This window comes from Oryctolagus cuniculus, chromosome 2 (genome assembly GCF_051225735.1).
Source record: "Oryctolagus cuniculus isolate XC-2025 breed Fujian yellow rabbit chromosome 2, ASM5122573v1, whole genome shotgun sequence".
Taxonomy (NCBI): domain Eukaryota; kingdom Metazoa; phylum Chordata; class Mammalia; order Lagomorpha; family Leporidae; genus Oryctolagus; species Oryctolagus cuniculus.
This window is the reverse complement of record NC_142868.1, coordinates 12,167,090-12,189,505: the sequence shown is the minus strand read 5'-3', so window position 1 is coordinate 12,189,505 and position 22,416 is coordinate 12,167,090. Positions and strand designations below refer to the sequence as shown.

The window sequence follows — 22,416 nt, the reverse complement described above, 5'->3', positions numbered from 1 at the left end:
GGAGTGGGGATAGTGGGTATTTGGACCACTTCTTCCTGTGGCTTAATGGTGCCTTCAGGGCCTGTTCATGCCTGATCATGTACAGATCATGTCTGTGGATGATGGAGTGCACCATGCATACCCAGCTTTATGGCTGGATGGGTTAGTTGTCACACAACTTAAGGTAGGAAACTAAGGTCCATTGGTAACTTGGTGGTTCATGGTTAAAGGTTCAATCTTTATGAAAGTCCAGTAGCAAGCTGAGGGCTGTTTCTCAAAAGGGGAGTAGTTATCCATGGAAAATTAGAAACCTTGCTCAAAAATCCCAAGAGTCTTTGCTGAAATTCATCCATACGGGTGTGCCAAAGGCTCCAAACAGCATTCTGTTGCTACGTGCCAAGGACACTTCAAGCATCATTGCCTTTGTGGAATCATACAGTCCTTGAGGCAATGCAGTCTGCACCTGTTGCAGAGCCTTCTCCCGTTCTGGGCCACACTCAAAATTAGCTTCTTCTGGAGCCTCTCTAAATGAGCTGGATTAACACACTGAAATGAACAATATGTTGCCTCAAAAATCCAGAGGGGCCCGCTAGTCATTGTGTCTTTCTCAGTTACAGGAGGGCACTACATGGAACAATTTATCCTTTACCTCAGAAGGGATATTTTGACATGCTCCACACCATTGGACTTCTGAAAATTTTGTTAAAGTGGAAGTGAAAGTTGCCTGAGTTCTGTTGGATCTATTTCACACCTTGTGATACACTCATGTCCTACTAATCACTGTAGAGAGTTGCTACTTCTTGCTCATGAGGTCCAGTCAGCTGGACCAGTGTGATACCTTTTGGAGGTGAAAGACAACCACGGTACTTACACACCAAACTATAATGTAGGGTGTAGAAGCTGGCATCCCCCTTAAGGTAGGACAGTGATGGTATGTTACTAGACTCTCCGGCCAAAAGCAAACCGCTTCTGGTGGTCTTTATTTATAGGAATGGAGAAAAAGCATTTGCCAGACCCGTAGCTGCATACTAGGTAACAGCAGATTTCATTTGCTAAAGCAGATCCTTTACATCTGCCACAGTGGTTACAATAGGAGTAACCTATTATGATTATTCACCATCTTCCTCTGAGGTCTTTTACATAGGCCAAATGAATCCAATGGAGATGTAATCTTTCCAGAATTATAGTATTGTTTTTCGTTTACTATTTTTTTCTGCATAAAGGCTGTTATAGTACCCTGTGTTGGCCATTTTTACCATGCTGTTCTTCAAATATTTGTTCCCTTCAACTTATACTGAAGTTTAGTCCCTAGAGTCTCATTTAAAATTTTATTTTACATAAGATGTAGAGAGACAACCAGAGATCTCCCATCTGCTGGTTCACTCCCCAAATATCTGCAATGGACAGGGCTGGGCCAGACCAAAGCCAGGAGCATGAAACTTAATACAGGTCTCACACAAAGTTAGCAGGGACCCAACTACTTGGGCCGTAACCTGCAGCATCTCAGGGCACACATGAGTAGGAAGTTGGAATCTGGAGCAGAGTTGGAACTCTAATATAGGGTGCAGGTGTTCCATGTGGCATCTTAATTGCTCGGCCAAGCACCCACCACCAAAGTCTCATTTTAATGATCTTAGTAGAGTAAGAGCTTAATCTGATAAAGGGCTGGCTCTGCACATGGCAGGTAAAGCTGCTGCCTGCAGCCCCAGCATCCTTTATGGGTGCTGGTTCAAGTCCCAGCTGCTCCACTTCCCATCCAGCTCCCTGCTAATGTACCTGGGAAAGCAGAAGATGGCCCAAGTCCTTGGGCCCCTGCATCTATATGGGAGACCCAGAGGAACCTCCTGACTCCTGGCTTCAGCCTGGCCCAGCTGTGGCCATGGCAGCCATTTGGGGAGTGAACCAGCAGATGAAAGATCTCCCTCTTTCTATACCTCTGCCTCTCCTTCTCTGTAACTCTAACTTTCAAATAAACCTTAAAAAGAGAGAGAGATAAAAAGATGACATCATTACAGACTGAGATACATGCATGTTCCCACAATGATATGATGCAGCCAAGGGGGCCCTCACCAGGGACTGGGGCATGCTGTTTAGACTTTGAGCCTCTGAACCATGAGCCAAAGTGAATCTTTCTATTTATAAAATAGCCTGCCTTGGGTATTTTACTTATGTTATGGGGGATTCTGCTAGCTTCTGAGTTGCCTCTTCCAGTTTTGTATCTTGCAACAGAATGGGTTTGGGAACCCACAAGCCCCACTGTGAGACCAACCTGAGCTAAAATTTCATTAATCACCTGATTTCCATAAACTCTGTTACCGTTTGGAAAGCAGATTGGGTGACCCCAAAGACACATGTGTTAAGGGCTTGATCCCGAGTCTTCTGTTAATGGATTAACAATTGAACTTAATCCAATTCATCCATAGTCCCTATTAATAAACTTGGTTTATTCTAACTTTATATTCCTCCCACTGTTAACCCTTACCCTTACTATTCATTCCCATGCAAGTGTTCCAGGTTTCTGTCTTTATACATTAGAAAATGCAAGTAGTTCTTTAGCAGTATAATGTGCCTCTTCCTGAGCCACCCCTTGTACCTCTCCTTTCCAGGGGGATGGATTGAGTCCAGTGATAAGTCTGGATGCAAGAGGGGTGCTGGGGGTTGGACCCTGAGGAGGTTCAGCTCTGTCTTGTACAGCAGCCACCTCAGGGCAGGTCCATGACAGTTCCCTCAGGCAATGCTGGGCTCACTCTATCAATCTTCCTCATTCAGTCTCCAGGCTCAAACATTAATGTCATCTAGAAACTCCCTCAAAGACATGCAGAATAATGGTTAACAATCTGGGCACCCTGTGGCCCAGTCCGCCATCACAATTCCCAACACTTGCTGGTATTCCATGCATCATAGTGACAACAAATATTTGTTCAATTGCACTGAGTGTGCAGGACATTGTGTATGTAAAATGTTGATTCATTTCAAAATTGGGTTGCCACTGATAATATACATAACTCACAGAATGCTTGCTGCCTATCAATAAATGCATGGAGACTTATTTGGTTACATGTGCTCAGATACTACATGAGTGCTTGCTTCTACTCACAGGGCTCAGGGCCTCTTAGTCCAGCTAATGAATCCAAGGGCAAGTTGAAATACAGATGATGGAGTTGAGGAACGCTTCCTCGGGAAGTGGCATTGATGGCCAGTGCTGAAGGATGAATGCCAGACATGCATTGCCCTGTGGTTGATGATTGTGAAACATTAGAGAACAGTCAGGGTTTTGCCAGCTCCCGTGCTGTACATCCATGCAGTGGATTCTCTTTTGTCAGCTGTCAGTGGGGTGTGGTGGCTGGAGGGTGCCCCACTTGCTTACAGCGATGTACCGCTGGGTCCTTCAGCACAGTGTCTGTAGCGGAGAAAATCAGGTGCATTCACAGCTTTTATCGTGCTTTGAAGTATGGTGTCAATTTTCTTCTTGACTTTGTATCATGCTTGCCTACATTAAAATGAATCAAAATTCAACCCCAGTGGGATTATACCCATTTAACTCATATACAGGGCGGTTTGGCAATATGTAACCAAAATTTTACAAGGTGCATACCTTTTCCTCTTAAAACAATTCTATTTTTAGAGTTTCGTTGTATATACATGCAGATATTCAAAAGATATGAGAATATGAATTCACGGATTTCATTATCGGAGAAGAATTGGAAGTAAGGCAAATATCAACCGCAGGGGACAGTTAGATCAGTGAGGGCCCATTCACAGAAGGAAATCCTCCCCATCTCTTAAGGATGATATGGAGGAAACTCTGTAATGACAATCCACTTGGGAAACAAAGCAGATAAAAGCAGCAAGTGGCCTGATAAAAGCAAGGGGTAAATGATAAGTCCCCAGCAAACAGTAGCGACAGTAAGTGCAGTTTCAGGAACACAGGAGTGTCTCCGAGTTGCCTCAGCTATTAAGTACTTCAAAGGCGATGGCAAATGACAGGTGGAAACCTGGCCCGTTCTGGAAAATGTACCATTATGTACAGTTATTTTCCAAAATAAATTGTTTGATCTTGGATTAGAGTAGGGCTTTTATGAAAGAAAAACATACAGGCGCTTCAGATGTCAGTCCCAGTAATAAAGGGACTCGAAGTCAATTCCGAGCAGGCGCCGGCACGGGAGCACCTTTGTTCGAGAATGATTGTCCATGGCCAAGCTGCACCAGGCCGTGAAAGTTTGTCCTTGGCAGAGTCCTTTGGGAGACTTTGTGCCATGCACTGTCTTTCCCAGCCAGCAGAGTGTCTGCAGGGGTCCTGGGGTCAGCAGGACCAAGGAGCTGGAGGAGGGGAGAGGGAGGAGGGAGGCACAGATGGGGAAGGCTGGCTGTGGCATACTGGGAGGATGAAAGTAAGGACTGATAAAACAGGCCGGAAGAACATGCTCCCATGGCTGGTCATCTTTATCGTGTTAGGACACAATCTGTAACAGCCATTGAATGAGCTAACACAAGCTGCCGTTACCTCTTGTGTGAAACACTTGTCACCCCCTTAATTTCGTGCAAGCACAGGTCCATGCTATGGCGGAGTCTGTGTGTGTGTGTGTGTGAAAGATTAGTGAGACAGAGCACCTGCTGCCTGCGCTCACGGATCTTACCTGGAACGTGAGAAGAAGGAGCATATTCTGTGTGTCGTGGGTCTTCATGCGTAGAGGAAAACATGCCTCATGCAAAATTCCAGAGATGAAATTTTATGTCGAGTATGGCACAGACTGCATTTGCATGGCAACCAGTACACGATACAACTGTTCTTATTACTACCCTTACAGGACAGGAAAATACAACAGGCAGGGTCTCCTTGTACTTCTTTCCACCGTGGGTGGTTTGAGCTAGGCAACCTCTTTGTGGTTGGGTATTATAAGCTTTGCAGATGGTACATTTCCCTTCTCTATTAGATTTCTAAGGCTGCTGGGACCATATAACAACAGTAGTGGCTTGTATCAGCAGAGATTTCTTCTCCCACTATTCTAGGGGCTGGACGTGGGAGCTCAAGATGTGGGTAGGCCTGAGCTTCCTCTGATGGCACCAGTGAAGAATCGTTCACTGCCTTTTCCTGGCTACTGTGGTTTCTGGCAGTCCCTGGCAGACCTTGGCTTGGAGCAGCATCACTCTCGTCTCTGCTTCCCTCCCCACGTGGCCATCTTTCCTCCGAGTGTGCCCATGTCTCTCCTTATGTAGGCCAACAGTCATGACATTTAAGGTTTACCCTAATCTAGGACGACCTCATCCTAACTTTAGTCTGTGTAACAGTGACCCTGCTTACACATAAACTCACAAGCACAGCTGCTGGGGTTCAGATGTGAATGAGTATTTCAGGGAGACACAATTCAGGCCACTACACCCCGTTTCTGCGAATGGAATCCAGCCATTTCATCAGGTCCCAGGATTTAGGACGTCAACTGTCACCCAGGCTGGAAGGATGGGCATGTGACCCAGGACCAGCCATTCCCTTGGCTGCAGCTATGTCCAGGTGTGGGCATTTCTGTCCACACCAGGAAATGAGACACAAAGCTGAGCTTTTGCCTGGAAGTCCGCAGAGAACACTTCTGCTGGACTGAGTCTGGGGGACATAAGCTGAGCACTGCCCCCGGTCACCACATGGACAGTCCTCCAGGGAGTAAGGGAAGCCACAGAGCCACGTCCTGGGGACATCACTTGGGCCTCTGATGCTGCTGAACCTGAATTAGTGGCTTCTGACATTTTCAATTACATAAGCCAAGAAATTCACTTCTTTTCTCTTATGCTTAAGGTATTTGGAGTTTTTTTGTTTTTTTTTTTTTTTTTTTTTTTTTTTTTTTTTGCCAGGCAGAATTAGACAGTGAGAGAGAGAGACAGAGAGAAAGGGCTTCCTTCCATTGGTTCACTCCCCTAATGGCCTCCACAGCCGGCGCTACGCCGATCCGAAGCCAGGAGCCGGGTACTTCCTCCTGGTTTCCCATTCAGGTGCAGGTGCCCAAGCACTTGGGCCATCCTCCACTGCCCTCCTGGGCCACGGCAGACAGCTGGACTGGAAGAGGAGCTACCGGGACTAGTACCCGGCACCCCAGCTGGGACTAGAACCCGGGGTGCTGGCGCAACAGGCAGAGGATTAGCCAAGTGAGCCATGACACTGGCCCTGGAGTACATTTTCTTTTATTGCAAATGAAAGAGTCTCAGATGATACTCTGTCTTCATTCTCTCATTTCAGTTTTTCTTTCATAAGAGAAGTGCGTTGACGTCCATTCCACAATGTCCTAGAGCAAGGCCTGCTCTCAAGTATGGAGGTGGGTAGAGGCTGTGGATTTTCTTGTTTGAGAGCATCAGCAGGAAGGAGCCACACTTTCCCAGTTCACTGCCTGTTGCACCAATTACTACCTGGGTCACCTTTGGCCAGTTACTCAACCTCTCTGTGCTTGTTTCCTCATTGAGAAAAAGGGAACAGAAATAATATTTTTCCTTTGGAATTGTAAGCATTAAATGAGTTTCTATTTATAAAGTGCTTTGAACAATGCCTGACACAGTTATTTATTATTATTGAACAGAAAATATTTCAGTACTATTAGCTACATTTTATTTATTTACTTTTTAAATATTTATTTATTATTTGAAAGGGAGAGTCACAGAGGGGCAGAGGCAAAGAGAGAGAGGTCTTCCATCTGCTGGTTCATTCCCCAGATGGCCACAATGGCTGGAGCTGTGCCGATCTGAACCCAGGAGCCAGGAGCTTCCTCCTGTATCCCCCCACGCAGGTGCAGGGGCCCAAAGACATGGGCCATCTCCCACTGCTTTCCCAGGCCACAGCAGAGAGCTGGATCAGAAGTGGAGCAGCCAGGGTGTGAACAGGCACTCATACGGAATGCCAGCACTGCAGGCTGTGGCTTTACCCTTTAAGCCACAGCGCTGGTGCCTATTAGCTACATTTTTTTTTTTTTTTTGACAGGCAGAGTGGACAGTGAGAGAGAGAGAGACAGAGAGAAAGGTCTTCCTTTGCCATTGGTTCACCCTCCAATGGCCGCCATGGCCGGCGCACCGCGCTGATCTGATGGCAGGAGCCAGGTACTTATCCTGGTCTCCTATGGGGTGCAGGGCCCAAGTGCTTGGGCCATCCTCCACTGCACTCCCGGGCCACAGCAGAGAGCTGGCCTGGAAGAGGGGCAACCAGGACAGAATCCAGCGCCCCGACCGGGACTAGAACCCTGTGTGCCGGTGCCGCAAGGTGGAGGATTAGCCTAGTGAGCCGTGGCGCCCGCTTATATTAGCTACATTTTATACAGAGTAACTAAAGCTCAGTGCAGTGATGTGACTTAGTGAGGAAGGGAAAAATTTGGTGACATAGCCTCCTTTAGGTCAGAAGTAGGTAACTGATGTCTCAACAGCACTACTGAGGTTTGCCCAATTTAGCTTGCTCAGTATCATCGTGCCTGACATGTAGGAAGTACCAATAAGTGCCCCCTGCATGAGTGAACGAATGATAGCTTAAGACTTTCCTGGTATATGGATTGCCTGACCCAGAATTGGGGCATGTAATTTCCCCTGGGATTCATTTGTTTTACAGAAATGTACTGAGTATTCACATGTGCCAGGCATCGTGTTGAATTCTAGGTGCACAGGGGTGTGTAAAGCCAACACACCTGGGCAGGCATTGTAGTGCAGGGGGTTAGGCTGTGGGATGTCTGTAGCCCACATCAGAGAGCTGGTCCTAGTCCTGGCAGCTCCGCTTTAGAACCAGCTTTCTGATGATGTGCCTAGGAAGAAGCAGAGGATTGCCCAAGTGCTTGGACCCCTGCCACCCCTATGGAAACCAGGATGGAGTTCCAGGTTCCTTGCTTTGGCCTGGCCTGCCCCGAGCCATTGCAAGCATCTGGGAGAGTGAAGCAGCAGATGGAAGATGTTTCCCTCTCTCTCTCTCTCCCACCCTCCCCCTCCCTAATCCCTCCACATCACTCTGCCTTTCAAGTAGCTGAAAACAAAGAAACAACTACAGGTTTTTTAAAACCCAGCACATCTTGGCTCATTGGGTTAAGCTGCCACCCGAGATGGTTGTATCCTGTATCTCAGTGTCTGGGTTTGAATCCCGCCTGTGCTTTTGATGCTGATGTCCATTTCTACTAATGTCCACTCTGGGAGGCACGAGATGATGACTCAAGTACTTGGGTCCCTTATAACCCATATAGGAGACCTGTGTGTGTGTGTGTGTGTGTGTGTGTGACTTTGCCATTTAAATAAATGAAAGTAGATAAACACTAAAAGAGAAATACAGCACATCATCAGCACTTGTGAAATTTACAATCTCATGGTGGACAGAGGCAAAACGCAAGTAAATAGCAAGTACAGATGTGGTTATAAACAGCAGTGAGTGTTGGTGACCTAACAAACAGAAATCTGTGATAGAAACAGATGGAGCATGGGCAGATAATTCAGATAACTTTGTTGTGGGTGGCCTTTCCAAAGGGGTGACATCTCCAGTTGAGATAAGCAGCTGAAAGCTATAAGGGAGCCATGGCAGGGCCTGAGAGAAGAAGGTCCTAGAGCCCAAAGGGAAGACTTTGATGTTACCCAGGAAGGAATGGAAGAAGTGTCATGGGCAGTGGGGGTGGAAAGGCCATGGAGGGAGAGTCACAGAGGTTTCTGCAGAGCTAGGAGAGGGCCAGATCACACAGAGTCTGAGAAGAGGGTCCTGCACATTGCAGAGACTCCATGAACACTTGTTGAATGACTAAATGGCTTTGAATGATCCATACCATGGGGCTGATTTTGTCCAGAAATGAGATATTCTCACTGGCTAGTCATTACAATGAATTGCACCTTGAGTAAGGAAATCCAAGACAGTTCCAAACCTGTAGGGTGGAGACCGATTTGCAAGCTCTTGGATATTCTCAGCAATGCTCTTCTCAACTGTGAAGTCAGTTTGTACAAATTAAATGCCTGAACAACGACTACTGCTTCTGTGGAGAGAACAGCCTTTAAGAATTACACAAACTGATCAGACATTGTGGTTCTAAGTGATTGACAAAGCAGTGTAAGAGTTTTTCCAATCTCTTTCATGGGCTCTGATAGAAGTCTGTAAGGAGATGGGAGCTAGGGATTCTGTTGACTCATGAAGTAACGTTCAAAGCATTGCTCAGTTCTTGGGTCTATCTGAAGCCACTTTATCCTCCTTGGATCTGCCAGTCACCTGCTGGGGCACAGTTCTTCTCTTCTCGTGTTCCTGCTCTCCTAAACCCATGCAATCAACAGCACATTCCTTAAAGTGGCGTGTGAAGTCTTCCAAATCTAGGCTGCAACATCTTCTTACTGTCTCTACTTTCATAAAATTTCTTGACTTTGCTTGATGTCAAACCTGTTCATTTCCATGGTGTCTCCTCTGCTTGATGTGGCCTTTCTCAAATTTTCATCTTTGTCTCTCAGGCTGATCCTTTGAGGATAAACACCAATGTCTCCCTGTCTGTGAAGTCTTCCTTGGCAAAACTAGTTTGAATGAATCCGCCTTCATTTAAGGATCTAAGCAAGCATTTCATTTATAAATTTTGAAGGTGGAGGATGGTGATGTGACTCAGTGGGGTAAGCCTCCATCTGAGACGGCCATGTTCCATATCAGAGTGCTGGTTCAAGTTCTGGCAACTACAGTTCCAGTCCAGCTTCCTGCTATTGTACCTGGAATGGAGTGTGTGATGGCCCAAATGCCTGGATCCCTGCCACCCTCATGGGAGATCTGGATCAAGTTCTAGGTTCCTGGCTCTGGGCTTTGGCCTAGCCCAGGACCTGACTGTTGCAGGCATTTGGGAACTGAACCAACAGATGGAGAGCTTGTTCACTCTCTCTTTTTTCTCTCCTTCTATCTGTCACTCTGCCTTTTAAATAAATAAATGTTCAAAAAAAAAAAACAAATTTGAAGGTGTCCACCATATTATGCCTTTGGGTTTTCTGGTCTTTGCCCACTTCTAATGTCCTGTCCCCATGCCAGCATGTCCTCTACTCTTCACAGTGTCACTTAACACTTAGTGATACTGTCATCTTTTATAATAATATTAATATGGACACTTACTAAATGCGTTACTGTTACAATCAATGTACATGTATTAACCAATTCAGTTCTCATAGGGATCCACAGGACTGTTATTATCACCACTTTGCAAGTGAGAAAACCAAGGCACAGAGAGGTTAAGCATCTGAAGTCATACTCACACAACTAAATGCAGGTATACTGAAGTGAAGTCAGTGAGTCATCCTTTGAAACAGTTATTCTAGGCTGTCTTTTTATGGTGAAGACCTTGAGATTGGGAATTAGTCCTATATAACCTTTGATCTTATTCCTTGGGCTGTATTCCCAGTACCTGACATGGGGCTTTTTAGATCGTAGGGGCTCTATATATACTTGCTGAATGTAGGAAGCATTTGTTTAAAATTATTTATTTATTTACTTCAAAGTCGAGAGTTACACACAAACACAGATCTTCTGTCTGCTGAAAGAAGATGGCCAGATGACCTGACCAAAGCCAGGAGCTTCTTCCAGGTCTCACATGTGGGTGCAGGGGTCCAAGCACTTGAGCCATCCTCTGCAGCAGCTGGGACACAAGCTGGTGCTCAAATAAGATGCTGGCGTCACAGGTGGTAGCTTTACCCACTACACCACAATGCTGACTACGGGAACCATATGTTTACATTTCTGTAAGTCACTGGAAAGAGGGACCATGCCTTATATCCACTCCCCTCCCCAGCCTGGTCCCCTGCCATGACCACCACATGTCAGCTTTACCCTTCATATACTATTAGTTAAATGCTGTTGCATGGAGAGTCAGAAAGAAAATACGGGGCACAGAGATAGAGAAGACTGTGCACAGAAGGGAAACTGAAGAGTGGCAAAAATATTTGCTTTCCAAAGCAAGCAGCTTGAAGGAAGGAATGGAAGGGATGCAACTGGACATGTTGAGGGAAAGGACAGTGAGCAGTCAGGTAAATGGAAATCAGTGCGTTCAGTGGTGCAAGGCGAGTGCAATGGTGAATGGATGGGTAGTAATAGGTACAGACACATGTGGGCATGTAGGTAAGGATGGGGCCAAAGCTTGCCAGAGCTTACAACGTCTCAAGAGAAGATGAAAATTTGGGTCATCTGTTAGATCTTTCGTATTTTAAATTGTGGGCAGGCATTTCAAATTAAAGGGAAAATAAACACTCTGTGGGTTAAACTTGGTGAATGTAGCTGGGTGAGATCCTAAGTTAAAAGCCCAGGCCAGTCTCTAGGGTGCCTCTCATAACTGTAGGAGGATGTTGGGAACTTATGTGTGTTAATATGTAAATGATCATGTCTCCATCTTTGGGGGTAATAGAACTGTCACACTGCCTTGTGCATTCTTTGATGGCCTACAAATACTGCTTGCTTGAGTTGCCCTGTGGTTTTCAGAAGGAGTGAACATACAGTTTTTATTTATTTTAAAAGTAGAGTGACAGTGAGCGAGGAGGAGAGAACGAGATCTTCCATTTCTGGTTCACTCCCTGAATGAATGCAGCAGTTCCTATCTCCCGTGTGGGTGCCAGGGGCCCAAATATCTGGGCCATTCTCCCCTGCCTCCGTAGGTGCATTATCAGGGAGCTGGATCAGAAGCTTGGAAGCTGTGCAGCTGTGACCTGAACTGTTGCTACAATATGGGATGCTAGCAGTAGTAGTCTTAAAATGAGAATTTTGTTTCCTTCATTTGTCAGGCTCATCCCTGGACCAGAAACAGACAAATCATGGCTGATCCCTTAAGAAATGGAGACAACATAGACAAGTGACAAACCCAGCTGAGGAACCTGATATGTGGCAGCCTGTGCTGTTTGGTTTGGGACAAAAAGAAAGGTGAGATGGTTTGGGAAGGCTTTGGGAGAACGGGGTTGGGGGAAGAGGGCTGGGTGCTCGGAATGGAGCAGGAGACAATGAACCTCTGAAATCAAGCAGGATGGAGAGCAAAATGCAGGCGATGGCAGCCACTTCATCCTCCCGCCGCTTCGTCCTCATAATTAGGTCCACGTGTCCTGAGTATCCATGTGGACCCCTGAGAACAGAGAACAGCGGTGCTTTCAAGAAGAGCCAGGCCAGCTCTCTGCTGTGGCCAGGGAGTGCAGTGGAGGATGGCCCAAGTGCTTGGGCCCTGCACCCACATGGGAGACCAGGAGAAGCACCTGGCTCCTGCCATCGGATCAGCGCAGTGTGCCGGCCACAGCGCACCGGCTGCAGCGGCCAAAGGCAGACCTTTCTCTCTGTCTCTCACTCTCACTGTCCACTCTGCCTGTCAAAAAAAAAAAAAAAAAAAAAAAAAAAAAAAAAAAAAAAAAAAAAAAAAAAGAAGAGCCAGAGTTGAAATGGGCTCTGGTTGGTGCTATAGCCTGAGGCCCCACCCTCTGTGCATGGGATGTCTGGTAAATAAGAAATTGATGAATTGGTCATTTTAAAAGGTTCTGGAAGAGCAGATAATTTTTAAAAGATTTTTGTTTCATTTATTTGAAATGCAGAACTACAGCAAGAGAGAGAGAGAGAGACTGAACTTATATCTGCTGGTTTGCTCCTCAAATGGCTGCAACTGCTAGGACTGGGTCAGGCCAAAACCAGGAGCCCATAACTCTATTCAGGTCTCCCGTGTGGGTGGCAGGGTCCCAAGCATTTGGGCCATCTTTCACTGCTTTCCCAGGATCGTTAGTAGACAGCTGGATGAGAAGTGTAGCAGGTGGGGATTCGAGCCAGAACTCACGTGTGATGCCAGCATCACAGACATTGACCTCATCCACTGGGCCACAATGCCTGCCCCAAGGAGGAGATGATTTAACGGGACAGAAGCATGAGTAGGAGTTTGCAGGTAAACAGGGGACAAGAGTAAAATGTGGTAATGCACAACAGGAGACTGCAACTTCAGGAAAATCAAATCAAGCGAATCAATGAATGAGGGAAGGAGAGAATGAGTGTGCGTGTGTGTGTGTGTGCATGTGTGTGGGGGGGGGAAGAAAGTGCACGCACAGGTCTCTCTGGGCTCTGTTTACCATGTGCATAAGGAACTTGGACGTTCCACTGCTGGCAGGACAGGATTGGTTTCACTTTTGTGCAGTCAGCACCCTGATCAGAAAGGTTTGGACTTGATGGGATGTGATCTGATGTCCAGAGAGAAGACGACTTTTGAATCTATGAATAGTGAGACCAATTTGGAGACTTTTGAAATAACAAGGATGGGAAATCAGGCATGTGGGCCAAGTATTATAAAGTTTCTGGTAGCTCTGAGTCGAGAGTCTTTGGGAATTAAAAGCAGGAAATATTTCCAATTATAACTCGGAAAGGTTCATAAGAACACATGAGAGCAAAAGTTACCCTTACTCAGAAAACGGTTCCCTCCTGGGATGGGTTTTTCAGCAGCTCTATTTCTGATTAGTCGTGGGCTGCACATGCCTGACTCGGTGTCACATTGAGTTGCGCACTGAAACAGCCACACAAACACGAACTCAGGCAGGTATAAAACCTTTGGACCATCTTTAGTTTAGGAATTTAAATACAAGGAACTGTTAGGTCTCACAGTGGCCCCCATACGAAAACATAAATCATGCCAAATTTGTTTGAAATGTTGTCTTTAGAAGGTTGTGTGTTTTGACAAACCTTGCAGCAAATTTGGTCCAGCTTTTGGATTTGTAATGAAACCTGAAACCAAGCATGCTGGCCTGCCTTGGGGTCTCCTAGCACAAGTTCCAAGCAGCCTTAGCCTAATTCCTCCCCTAATCTCATCCTGGCAAGCGACATTGCTGTGCTGGGCTATGCTGCTCTAAGTTTGGGGGCGAACTCTTCCTGCAGTGGAAAAGGACTGACCAAGATGGCAATTTGGAGTCATTTCTGTGCGAAGTGTAAATTGCAGAATTAGCAGTAACTTATCCCCTGGTGGCCAGTGACTTGGAGATACCCCAAGCCATGATTGGGGCAGAAAGTTAATTAATCTGCTTATTAAAAAGGAAGAAATGTCTCATTTGCATGCATTTGCATGCAGGTCTGTGTTCCTCGTGCTTTTTGGTGGTCCTGTAATACCAGTGACCCAGCTCAGTGTTGGCTCAACACATTTAAATTGTGCCTGGGCTTTGTTCAAGTGTCATCTGGCTGGTTATCATTGATTCCAGCAGAATTTGATTATCTTTCAGATCCCTTAATTCTCCAAAGAGTTTCTATCCCCTCCCATAGGCTGTTTGGATTTTCTTCCAGCCACCATACACCACAGTTGGGAAAAGATTTATATATTTGACCAATGTTGGAAAAGAAAGACCTCGTCTCCATCAGAGTTGGGCATGTTATTTGGGGATGATCCATTCAATTATCTGCAATTTCCTACTCAACTGAATTTTCCATGGTCATTTTGGTGGCAGTTTTCTTCTTTGCTTTTCCTATCTTGTTGGGAGGTCTGCTTTTAGCAATTTTTTTCCCTCTTAGGAAAAAAAAAAAACCACAAACCACTGCCCCATGGATTTATCTTCGAAGGACTGTTTTTTACCTGAAAATGCTCAGGTAACCTGAATCCAAGCCTCCTTAAAGGCCTTTAAAGGGCTTGAATGAAGTCTTGGGAGGAGAGCGAGGGGGCTGGGAAGAGGGGAGGTTGGGGAGGGGTGGAAATGCAAAGAATGCAACAAGCTCTTGGAACAGCAGCTAGTAAAGCCAGAACTCTACAGGGAGATTCGTGCCCAGAGAAATCTTTGCATGGGAGGGAATGACCCGCTCGCTGCATTTCGGGGGAGCCACGGCCCACGTTTCTGGGTTTCCTAGTAATCACATTTCTGATACACGACACCGGGGCGGCTGTCAGGGGTGAGCGCCTCAGACCGCAGGGGTGGGGGGGTGGGGGGAACCACCTCTATGCTAACAAGCTCAGCAACCAGGTTGTAAAGGGTCCTGGCTGGAGGAAAAAAAATTCAAACCAAACCTTAGACCTCTTGTCAGCCTGGGAGGAGAATTATATTTTTGAACTAGTCCACAGTGTGGACAGGAAGTGACCTCTCCACAAACTGCTTCTTTAAAAACAAGCAGTGGTGCCTAAAGCTATCCAGCCTCTCTCTCTCCTCTCTCTCTCTCTCCCCTTCCCTCCCTTCCTCCTTACCAGCCTCCCTCCCTCCCTCCCTCTCTGGAGCTCCTGCGCTCTCCCTCTCCCTCCTCTCCCGTGCTCCCTCCCTCCCTGCCGCCCTCCCTCCGCCCGCTCTCCCGCTCCTCTCCAGCTAGAGAGGCTCCCCCAGCAGTTCCCAGCCAGTGTGTTCTGCCTGCCTGCCTGCCTGCTCTGTGTGTGTGTGCGTGTGTGTGTGTGGGGGAGCGTGTGTGCGTGCGCCTACTTTGTACTGTGAGGAACACAGAGCCCATGTGCCCTGCATGGACGTTTCTGACACTCTGTTGAGCTTGATTTCCGACACACAGGCAAGATGTCCAGCACGCCACATGACCCCTTCTATTCTTCTCCTTTCGGCCCATTTTATAGGAGACATACACCCTACATGGTGCAGCCAGAGTACCGAATCTATGAGATGAACAAGAGACTGCAGTCTCGAACAGAGGTAAGTACTCCAGCCTCGGGATGTGTTTGTGTGTTTTTGTTAAACTGTGCACGGGCTTTTTCGAGGGGTCCTGGGGGGCTGGGAAGCTATGGGAAGTGTCCCACCAGATACTAGCTCGAACGCCGAAATGAGCGCAGCAGTGAACCCACTAGTTTGAACGCCGGGTTTCCAGGCACAGCAACTCTTGGAGCAGGGGACAGTTTCTGCCGGAATCTTGAAAGACACAACCCAGCACTTGATTCCCATGCCGGGTCTCCAGAAATGCTACTCACCCAGAACCGGCTCTTTGCAGCCTCTCAGCCGGTCCTGGTCATGTTTCTTGAGATGCAGTTCCAAGGGATTTTGTGATCATTTGCTTTGGCGAAATATACATATGTACATGAGATAATCTCTCTCTCTCTCTCTCTCTCTCTCTCTCTCTCTCTCTCTTACAAATCCCGGAGGAAGTCTGCTTTGACATGCGTTTGCTTTTCCAACTTCAACACTGAGGCGTGGGGGGGAGGCGAAACAGTGACCCTGCATACTTTTCAGAACTAGCCCTGGAGGGACGCATGTTTGTCTATTTCCTTGGTAGAGGCAGAAATCAGTTGCTTGGGGCGAGGGCGTGCTAGACTTCCCTGTGGAGATGGCAGTACCTCCTGAAGACTCTACCTTAGGACAGCAGCTGCCTGTGCCTTCAAGTCAGCTCTCGTTTTTTGCATATTTGTAATCCCCTGCCTGAGAGAGGGGGAGGCTCAGCCTCAGAGGCAGCCAGCAACTCTGGGAGAGCGCAGAACTTTCAGAACTTTCTCCATGCAAAACTCCAGGCTGGCCTCCTGCAATTTAAATATTTAATGTCACTTGACTTATTCTCTGTGCTACTTGATGGGCAGGTTTGTGCTGCCGGTTTGTCCCTTTGCCTATATGCTGGGGCTTTGTGTTGAAGTGGTTTCAGAAGGAGTTTGTTGTAGGTGCACCAAAGTCGCTTGGGGAAGTAGAAATCGCTGGGAATTGACTCTGCTCTGCAGAGCACAAGCACCCAGAGGGGTCCTGCCGAAGGGCTTTCAGAGAGAGCTTTGGTGAACTTTCAGATTGCAGATGAACTCCTAACTCGGGGAAGGGACTCAATTAAGTTTGTATTATAAAATGAAACACTCTTGCTTGAATTGTCAACGGAGCCATGGAGAATTCATGACGTGTGTTGGGTTTAATACAGCTAACAAGATGTGACCTGCTTTCTCATTGGCCAACTGCTGGACCAGGGCTGGTGTTTTCCTAAAAGCTGGGCTGTCTTCTTCACTACTAGTTTCTCTATAGGTTGATTCTCCCTGGATGGTCAATGTCATGGCAGGCACTGTGGTTCTCTCTAGAAGCCACTTGCCTAGGAGGTAAACTCTGCTTGCTTAGGGAGCTGAGCTGCTAGCAGCCAGTGATGTGTTCCTGTTACCTCGTGTGTGTGTGTGTGTGTGTGTGTGTTACAGTTCCTCTACTCCATTCAGATCTTTACAACTATGTTGAGCTCTTATGTTCTAAACTCTTGGTAGACATCCCCTGCTTTCAGACTTAGGATAGAACAATACTTCTAGTTTGGGCACACATTAATTGCAGTATACTTCTGAAGAAAAGTCCTTTTAAAGTAGGATTAGTTTTTAGAAAGTGACCAGAGGCCGTTGTATCTCAATTCTTTAACAGCCACAGGATTTGAAAATAACCTGTATCACCTCACATTTCAGAAAGTTTGTGAGAAGTTGCCAGAGGGGTTCCCCACCCCTCCACGAACCCGTAGCTGATGGGCACGCGGCTGTCCCCTGAAATCTGTATGCCTTGCGTTCCTTTCCTATCACGGGGCACCTCTGAACCCTCACCAAAACCTGCAGAATGCAATAAGCCCCACATTTGTTTCACATTTGAGATAAGAGACGTGAAAAACGCCCCAGTAAGATCATGTTTTTAAAAAATGACACTGTTTTTCTGAGAGCTCAACTCGGGGAGTCCTAACTTTTGGATCATAGGGTATTACTTTGAAAGATTTTACACTGAGTAAAAAATAAACTGTTTCAAGACTCAAAAACAGAGAGACTCGCTCTAGCAAATATTAATGGTTCCTAGCAAATCTCTGCCCTTATCAGTAAAGCACTGTGAATTATTTTCTCGTGGGTTCTAGAGTCAGCCCCAGTATATTTTCCTACCTTAGTAGTTCTTTCTTATTATTATCCAAATCATTGCCTTGCCATCTCCTTCTTCTTTGCTAAGCAATAAAGGATGTCATGAACCCAATGCCATAAATGTGTTTGCATTTTATTGGAAGAAATGTGAGGATCAAGTAATTGCACCAAGATATTTCAATATTAACATTAAATATTAAATTTTGATCGTGGTGTGTATTTAGGAAACATAACTTCATGAAGAAGTTACACTATGCCTTTACCAATAGTGGTTATTTATAATAAAGTTCCTCTGAAACTTGGGAGAGATTGGTTGGACTAAAACAGTGATTCCCAGCAAGAGTTATCAGTTTATTAACCCACAAAGTGAAATAGATTGTTGAATGTTTACTTTAGAATCTAACCAATGCATCCAACCATTGGGACAAGAGACAGTTTCTCTCTCTCTCTCTCTCTCTCTCTCTCTCCCTCCCTCTCTCAACACCCCTACCCCATGTTCTACTGCTCCTATTCTTGTGTTCCAATACTCCTATAGTACATGATATTATTTTAGAAACTCCTGATACCATACCTTGTCACCCCATTAAGATAGCATTCTCAATTCTCTATTCTTTTTGGAACATAGACTTAGCTAGAAAGAGGCATTAGCAAATCAGTTTGTAGTGAAGAAATTGTAATCAAGTTTGTCGAGATTTCCTAGAAACCTCCCTTTTATGGAAAGAAATCAGTGAAGAACCCTAATGTTTCCTCTTCCTTTCCCTGGCTGATCCCCAGGGCGTTCCCTCGTGGATAAGGACACATTTCTTCCAATGAAATCAAATGGCAGTCCTCACAAGCCAGTTTTAGTTTAAAGAGCATTGAACTGGACTTAATCCTATTTCTAACTCTTTTCTGTCACTTCCTAACTAGTTTATGGTGGATCTTGGTTTCTCGTCTGCCCATTACCTGCAATTCCCTTTAATTTGAACATTTTGATTCATTTTCTTTGGTATGAGAAAGTATGAAATAGAGAGTGCAGGCATTATTTGTGGTCCAGCTTCACTGGTGGAACTGAAATAACTGGGGAGTCGTGAAGCAAAGTTGAAGGTGTGGACCCTGTCAGTCCAGCAGAAGGCACTGGGCAAAGCAGATACTCAGCATTTGTTGAATAGTCAATCAATGAATCTGTAGGTAAAAGAGGGGAGAGAATTTGAGACCCGTGACAGGTGAAATCAGCACCTTCCCTGAGACACACAATTTGGATGTCTTTGAGGGTCTGGTATCATTTTTTGAGCTGAAGTTGGTTTGGCATCTGCTTCCTACAGGGCTCTCCTTACAGGGCGCTCATTGCTCATCTCCTGCCTTTATGTTATCCTGAGACTATCAGATTCCTCCTCTCTGGGCCACAGGGAAGCAAGTGTCTAAAACACCCTACGACTCCTGGCCTCTTTTGAAAAGAAAATGGACACAGTAAAAAGTAAATAAAACAGCAAAAATGTGTTTAAGATGCTGCTGGCTGTTCTAGGAAATACAATTTTTTTTGGCAACATCAAAATCACAGTGGAATTTCATAAAGAAAAGTGTAGGTGTCCCCCACCTCCTTTTAAAATGAAATTAAGAAGAACTTTTTGAGCTGGGTCTCACTGTTGTTGCCTCTGTAGTTCCCAGGCGGGTGGGGAAAGGGTTAATTTTCTGTTGTGTGTGTGCCACCATTAGTTGACCCCATGTCTTTCCAAAACTCCTGTATTTGAATGGTTTCTTGTGGCAAGTTTATTTTGGAAGAATCCACGTACCACTGGACAATCCTTCAGTTCAGCACTGCACACACAGTACAGGCAGACGGGATATAAAAATCCGTCCTAGAGCCTCGAATTTGTTTTGTGAAAAGCTTCAATCAAAACAAAAACAGTATAGTTTCCTAAAGTCTGTGCTATTCAGTGAAAATGGGTAAAACATATGAGTGACATCATAGTGAACACTAAGTGAAGGGAATTAGCTGTATTGGATTATTATAGAATTTCAGAAAGTTTATCAAGAACAGTTATGGAATTCTTTGTTATCCTAGGTAACTTTTCCAGATCTTATTTCCTCATTCAAATGACCAAAAGTGTCTCCATTCAGATGCAGATTTTGAAACCCTTTTTTTCATGTTGCATTGTGTGATAATTTTAGTACCCTACCATAAACACCACGGAAGTGTGAGCTTCCTTAGGTATTTCTTCTTTTTAGAGATTTTTTTTTCTTTTATCAATGGTACACATCCCACTCCAGAAAGAGAAATCTGATTACAATGGGAAACTGTTCACACAGGATTTTCTGAGCATTACAGTGTTTAGTTTCACAGGGTTTAATATGAATGTTAAAAATGTTTGAAGACCTTGAAATTTAAATCAGCTGTTTTTCACCCCTCCTCAGTATAACTCTGCAACTCCCTGGGGACTGGGGACTGGGGACTGGGGACGGGGGAGGGGGATTCTCTTTTCTTTCAGCTACATTTTTATATACTTCAGTCACAGGGTTTCCCGTTGTAACATCATGTTTATTCATGGAATAGCTTAGTATCATTGATGTTCAGATGGAATCTAGTTAAAATGAGATTAGGTTATTTTGGATAAGTGGGAAAAAAAAGAAAAACTGCTTTGTGATAACTTGGAGTTGCCCTCCCCACTCCAAAATGTAGAAAGAAAAATGTTATGTTCCTCTGAGAGGTATAGGAATGATTTTCAGTGTTAAAAACAGAACTTTCCAAGTTTTTTGAAGGGGGTTGGTGAGGGGTTGGGGGAGGGGCTTGGGCGGTGGTAAGGGAAGCTATTTTGAAAATGTTAAATGAAACCAAAAGTGCAGTTTTAAAAATGAGAACTTCCAAACTCTTATTTTTCAGGCTCCCTTCATGGCCTCAGAAAACAAATTGCAGGACTCTTGTAGTGATTTTATTTTCCTGAAGTCCTTTTTTTGTTTTTCCCATTTTCTTACTATGGGAACTGTTTTTAATTAAAAATTGCTGCAAACTAACTGTTTGTAGGAGGCCAAGAAGAAAAAAAAAATCTTTCAACTCACATGCAACACAGATTCTTATCAGCACCTAAAATCAATGCACATTTAAATTTCTCTCTTTTTAGTGTGCAAATTACGATATAGGACTTAAACACTATGCATTTTTTAAGCATTTAGCTTTTTGTTTGGGTCTCAAAAAGAAATTAATTTAAATGATATGGAGAACAGGACCATAAATCTCCTTTTCTTACAATTGTCCACGTTAACTCATTTTTCATGGGGAACACAGAAGACCCTCTTTCTGAAAATGCAAACAAAACACAAAACAAACAACCACAAACATCCAACTTTATAAGTGGTCAAGAACAAGCTTCATAAACTTATTTAGATGTGAGTGGTGGATCTCACAATATAATTGCTCTTTCGGAAGTATCAGAAAACATAGCCTTGAAAAAATGCTGCACTGATGTCAATATAATGCCACATATAGCTTTGTCTCTTGCTGACCATGACTTTGTCTTTCTTTTGTTTCCTTTTTTATCTAATTGAGCTTAGATTTTTTTTTTCTTTCAATTTAAATTCTGGCAGCATGCTTCTGAACACGGGCAACTGTTAATCCTTAAGACAAAAAAAAAATTTAGTCATTGTTCAAGAATTTCCATACTTCAGGCAATGGCAGTCCACAGTCTGGGGATACAGAGATGATGATGGCGTTTTCTCTGTCCTGCAGTGGTTCTGATTTTGTAATGAAAGGAAGCATTCAAACCAGCGCTGACAATGAGGCGCCCCATGGGTCAGCACACAGGTGATTAGGGGGTAAGTGTGGAGTGGAGGAACTCACCTTTCTGAAAGGGAGCTGTGATAATAACAGCTATCATCTATGAGTGTTTACTGTTTGTCCTGCACAGGACTAGGTGCTTTCTCTGTGTCAGCTCGTGTAACCCTCACAATCACCTCCTGTGATAGATAGGTACTACCAACAACCCCTTTTCATGAGATAACTAGCAACAAAGAAGATAAATACTTCCAGAGATTGTGCAAACTACTCTGCTATTACAGCTCTTTTGAAATAAGAATTATTAGCTAGGACTCCGTTTTCACCTCCAGGTGCTTTAAGTGTGGATGTGTTTATTTTGTCCTAAGGTAGGTTGGTTTTGCAGCTGGCTTGGAAGCTTACCCCATCCACCTAATGTGCTTCTGGTAGTTGCATCTCAAATGCCTGACCTAATTTCAAAAGGAATCAAGTGAAATTTCAAGGGATGGATCCAGAAATGAAAAACATACCCCGGTTATTGAAAAGAAAAGAATGCAAATCACATTCCCTGTTGAAGAATGCTTAATACTTGCTCACTTTGTGCACGAGGCACTGGAGTTGGAGAATATTATGCATCACCATCAGAGAATTTTATTTATTTATTTTTTACTTAAAACATTTTTAGATTTCCACTCTGTGCCTGATGAGGTTTTGACTGTTTTCAATCAGTAATACCACACGGGGGATAGTGTCACCCCCTCTACAACAGTAACCAATATGAATATTAGGACATTAAATTAGAATTCGAATTTGGCATAGTATTGACTTGTATTGCAGGTAATCAATAAAGAGTCTTCGAGAACAAGAAATAGAAGGGGGAAATGATCTCTCACCATATTTTGGCGTCTCACTATCCGACGTTGACTCCTAAGAGGTATCCCACTTCCCGTCTCCCTGTGGAAGTTCTTTTTGGGAGATGCTACTCTCTTCCTAGCCACTTGGCTACCTGTG

At 44.9% G+C, this 22,416-nt stretch overlaps 1 protein-coding gene and 1 long non-coding RNA gene across 18 annotated transcripts in view; both read left to right on the top strand.

The window, feature by feature from the left end:
- The window catches only part of LOC127486441 (uncharacterized), a 620,188-nt gene extending 608,372 nt beyond the window's left edge, over positions 1-11,816 (top strand). Inside the window, exon 5 of the long non-coding RNA XR_016229778.1 lies at positions 11,698-11,816. This is a non-coding gene — a long non-coding RNA (uncharacterized LOC127486441). The remainder of the gene's footprint in view (positions 1-11,697) is intronic.
- Positions 11,817-14,918: 3,102 nt separating this feature from the next.
- The window catches only part of LDB2 (LIM domain binding 2), a 393,372-nt gene continuing 385,874 nt past the window's right edge, over positions 14,919-22,416 (top strand). For 14 of the 17 annotated variants that reach the window (XM_051830374.3, XM_070068063.2, XM_070068060.2 and 11 more), the window contains exon 1: positions 14,978-15,534. In XM_051830374.3, coding sequence (XP_051686334.1) covers positions 15,403-15,534 — 132 coding nt within the window. In that variant the 5' untranslated portion in view covers positions 14,978-15,402. Of the gene's footprint in view, positions 15,535-21,381; positions 21,468-22,416 lie in introns of all 17 variants that reach the window. The other 3 variants (XM_089326972.1, XM_002709533.5, XM_051830354.3) reach the window with 3 other exon arrangements.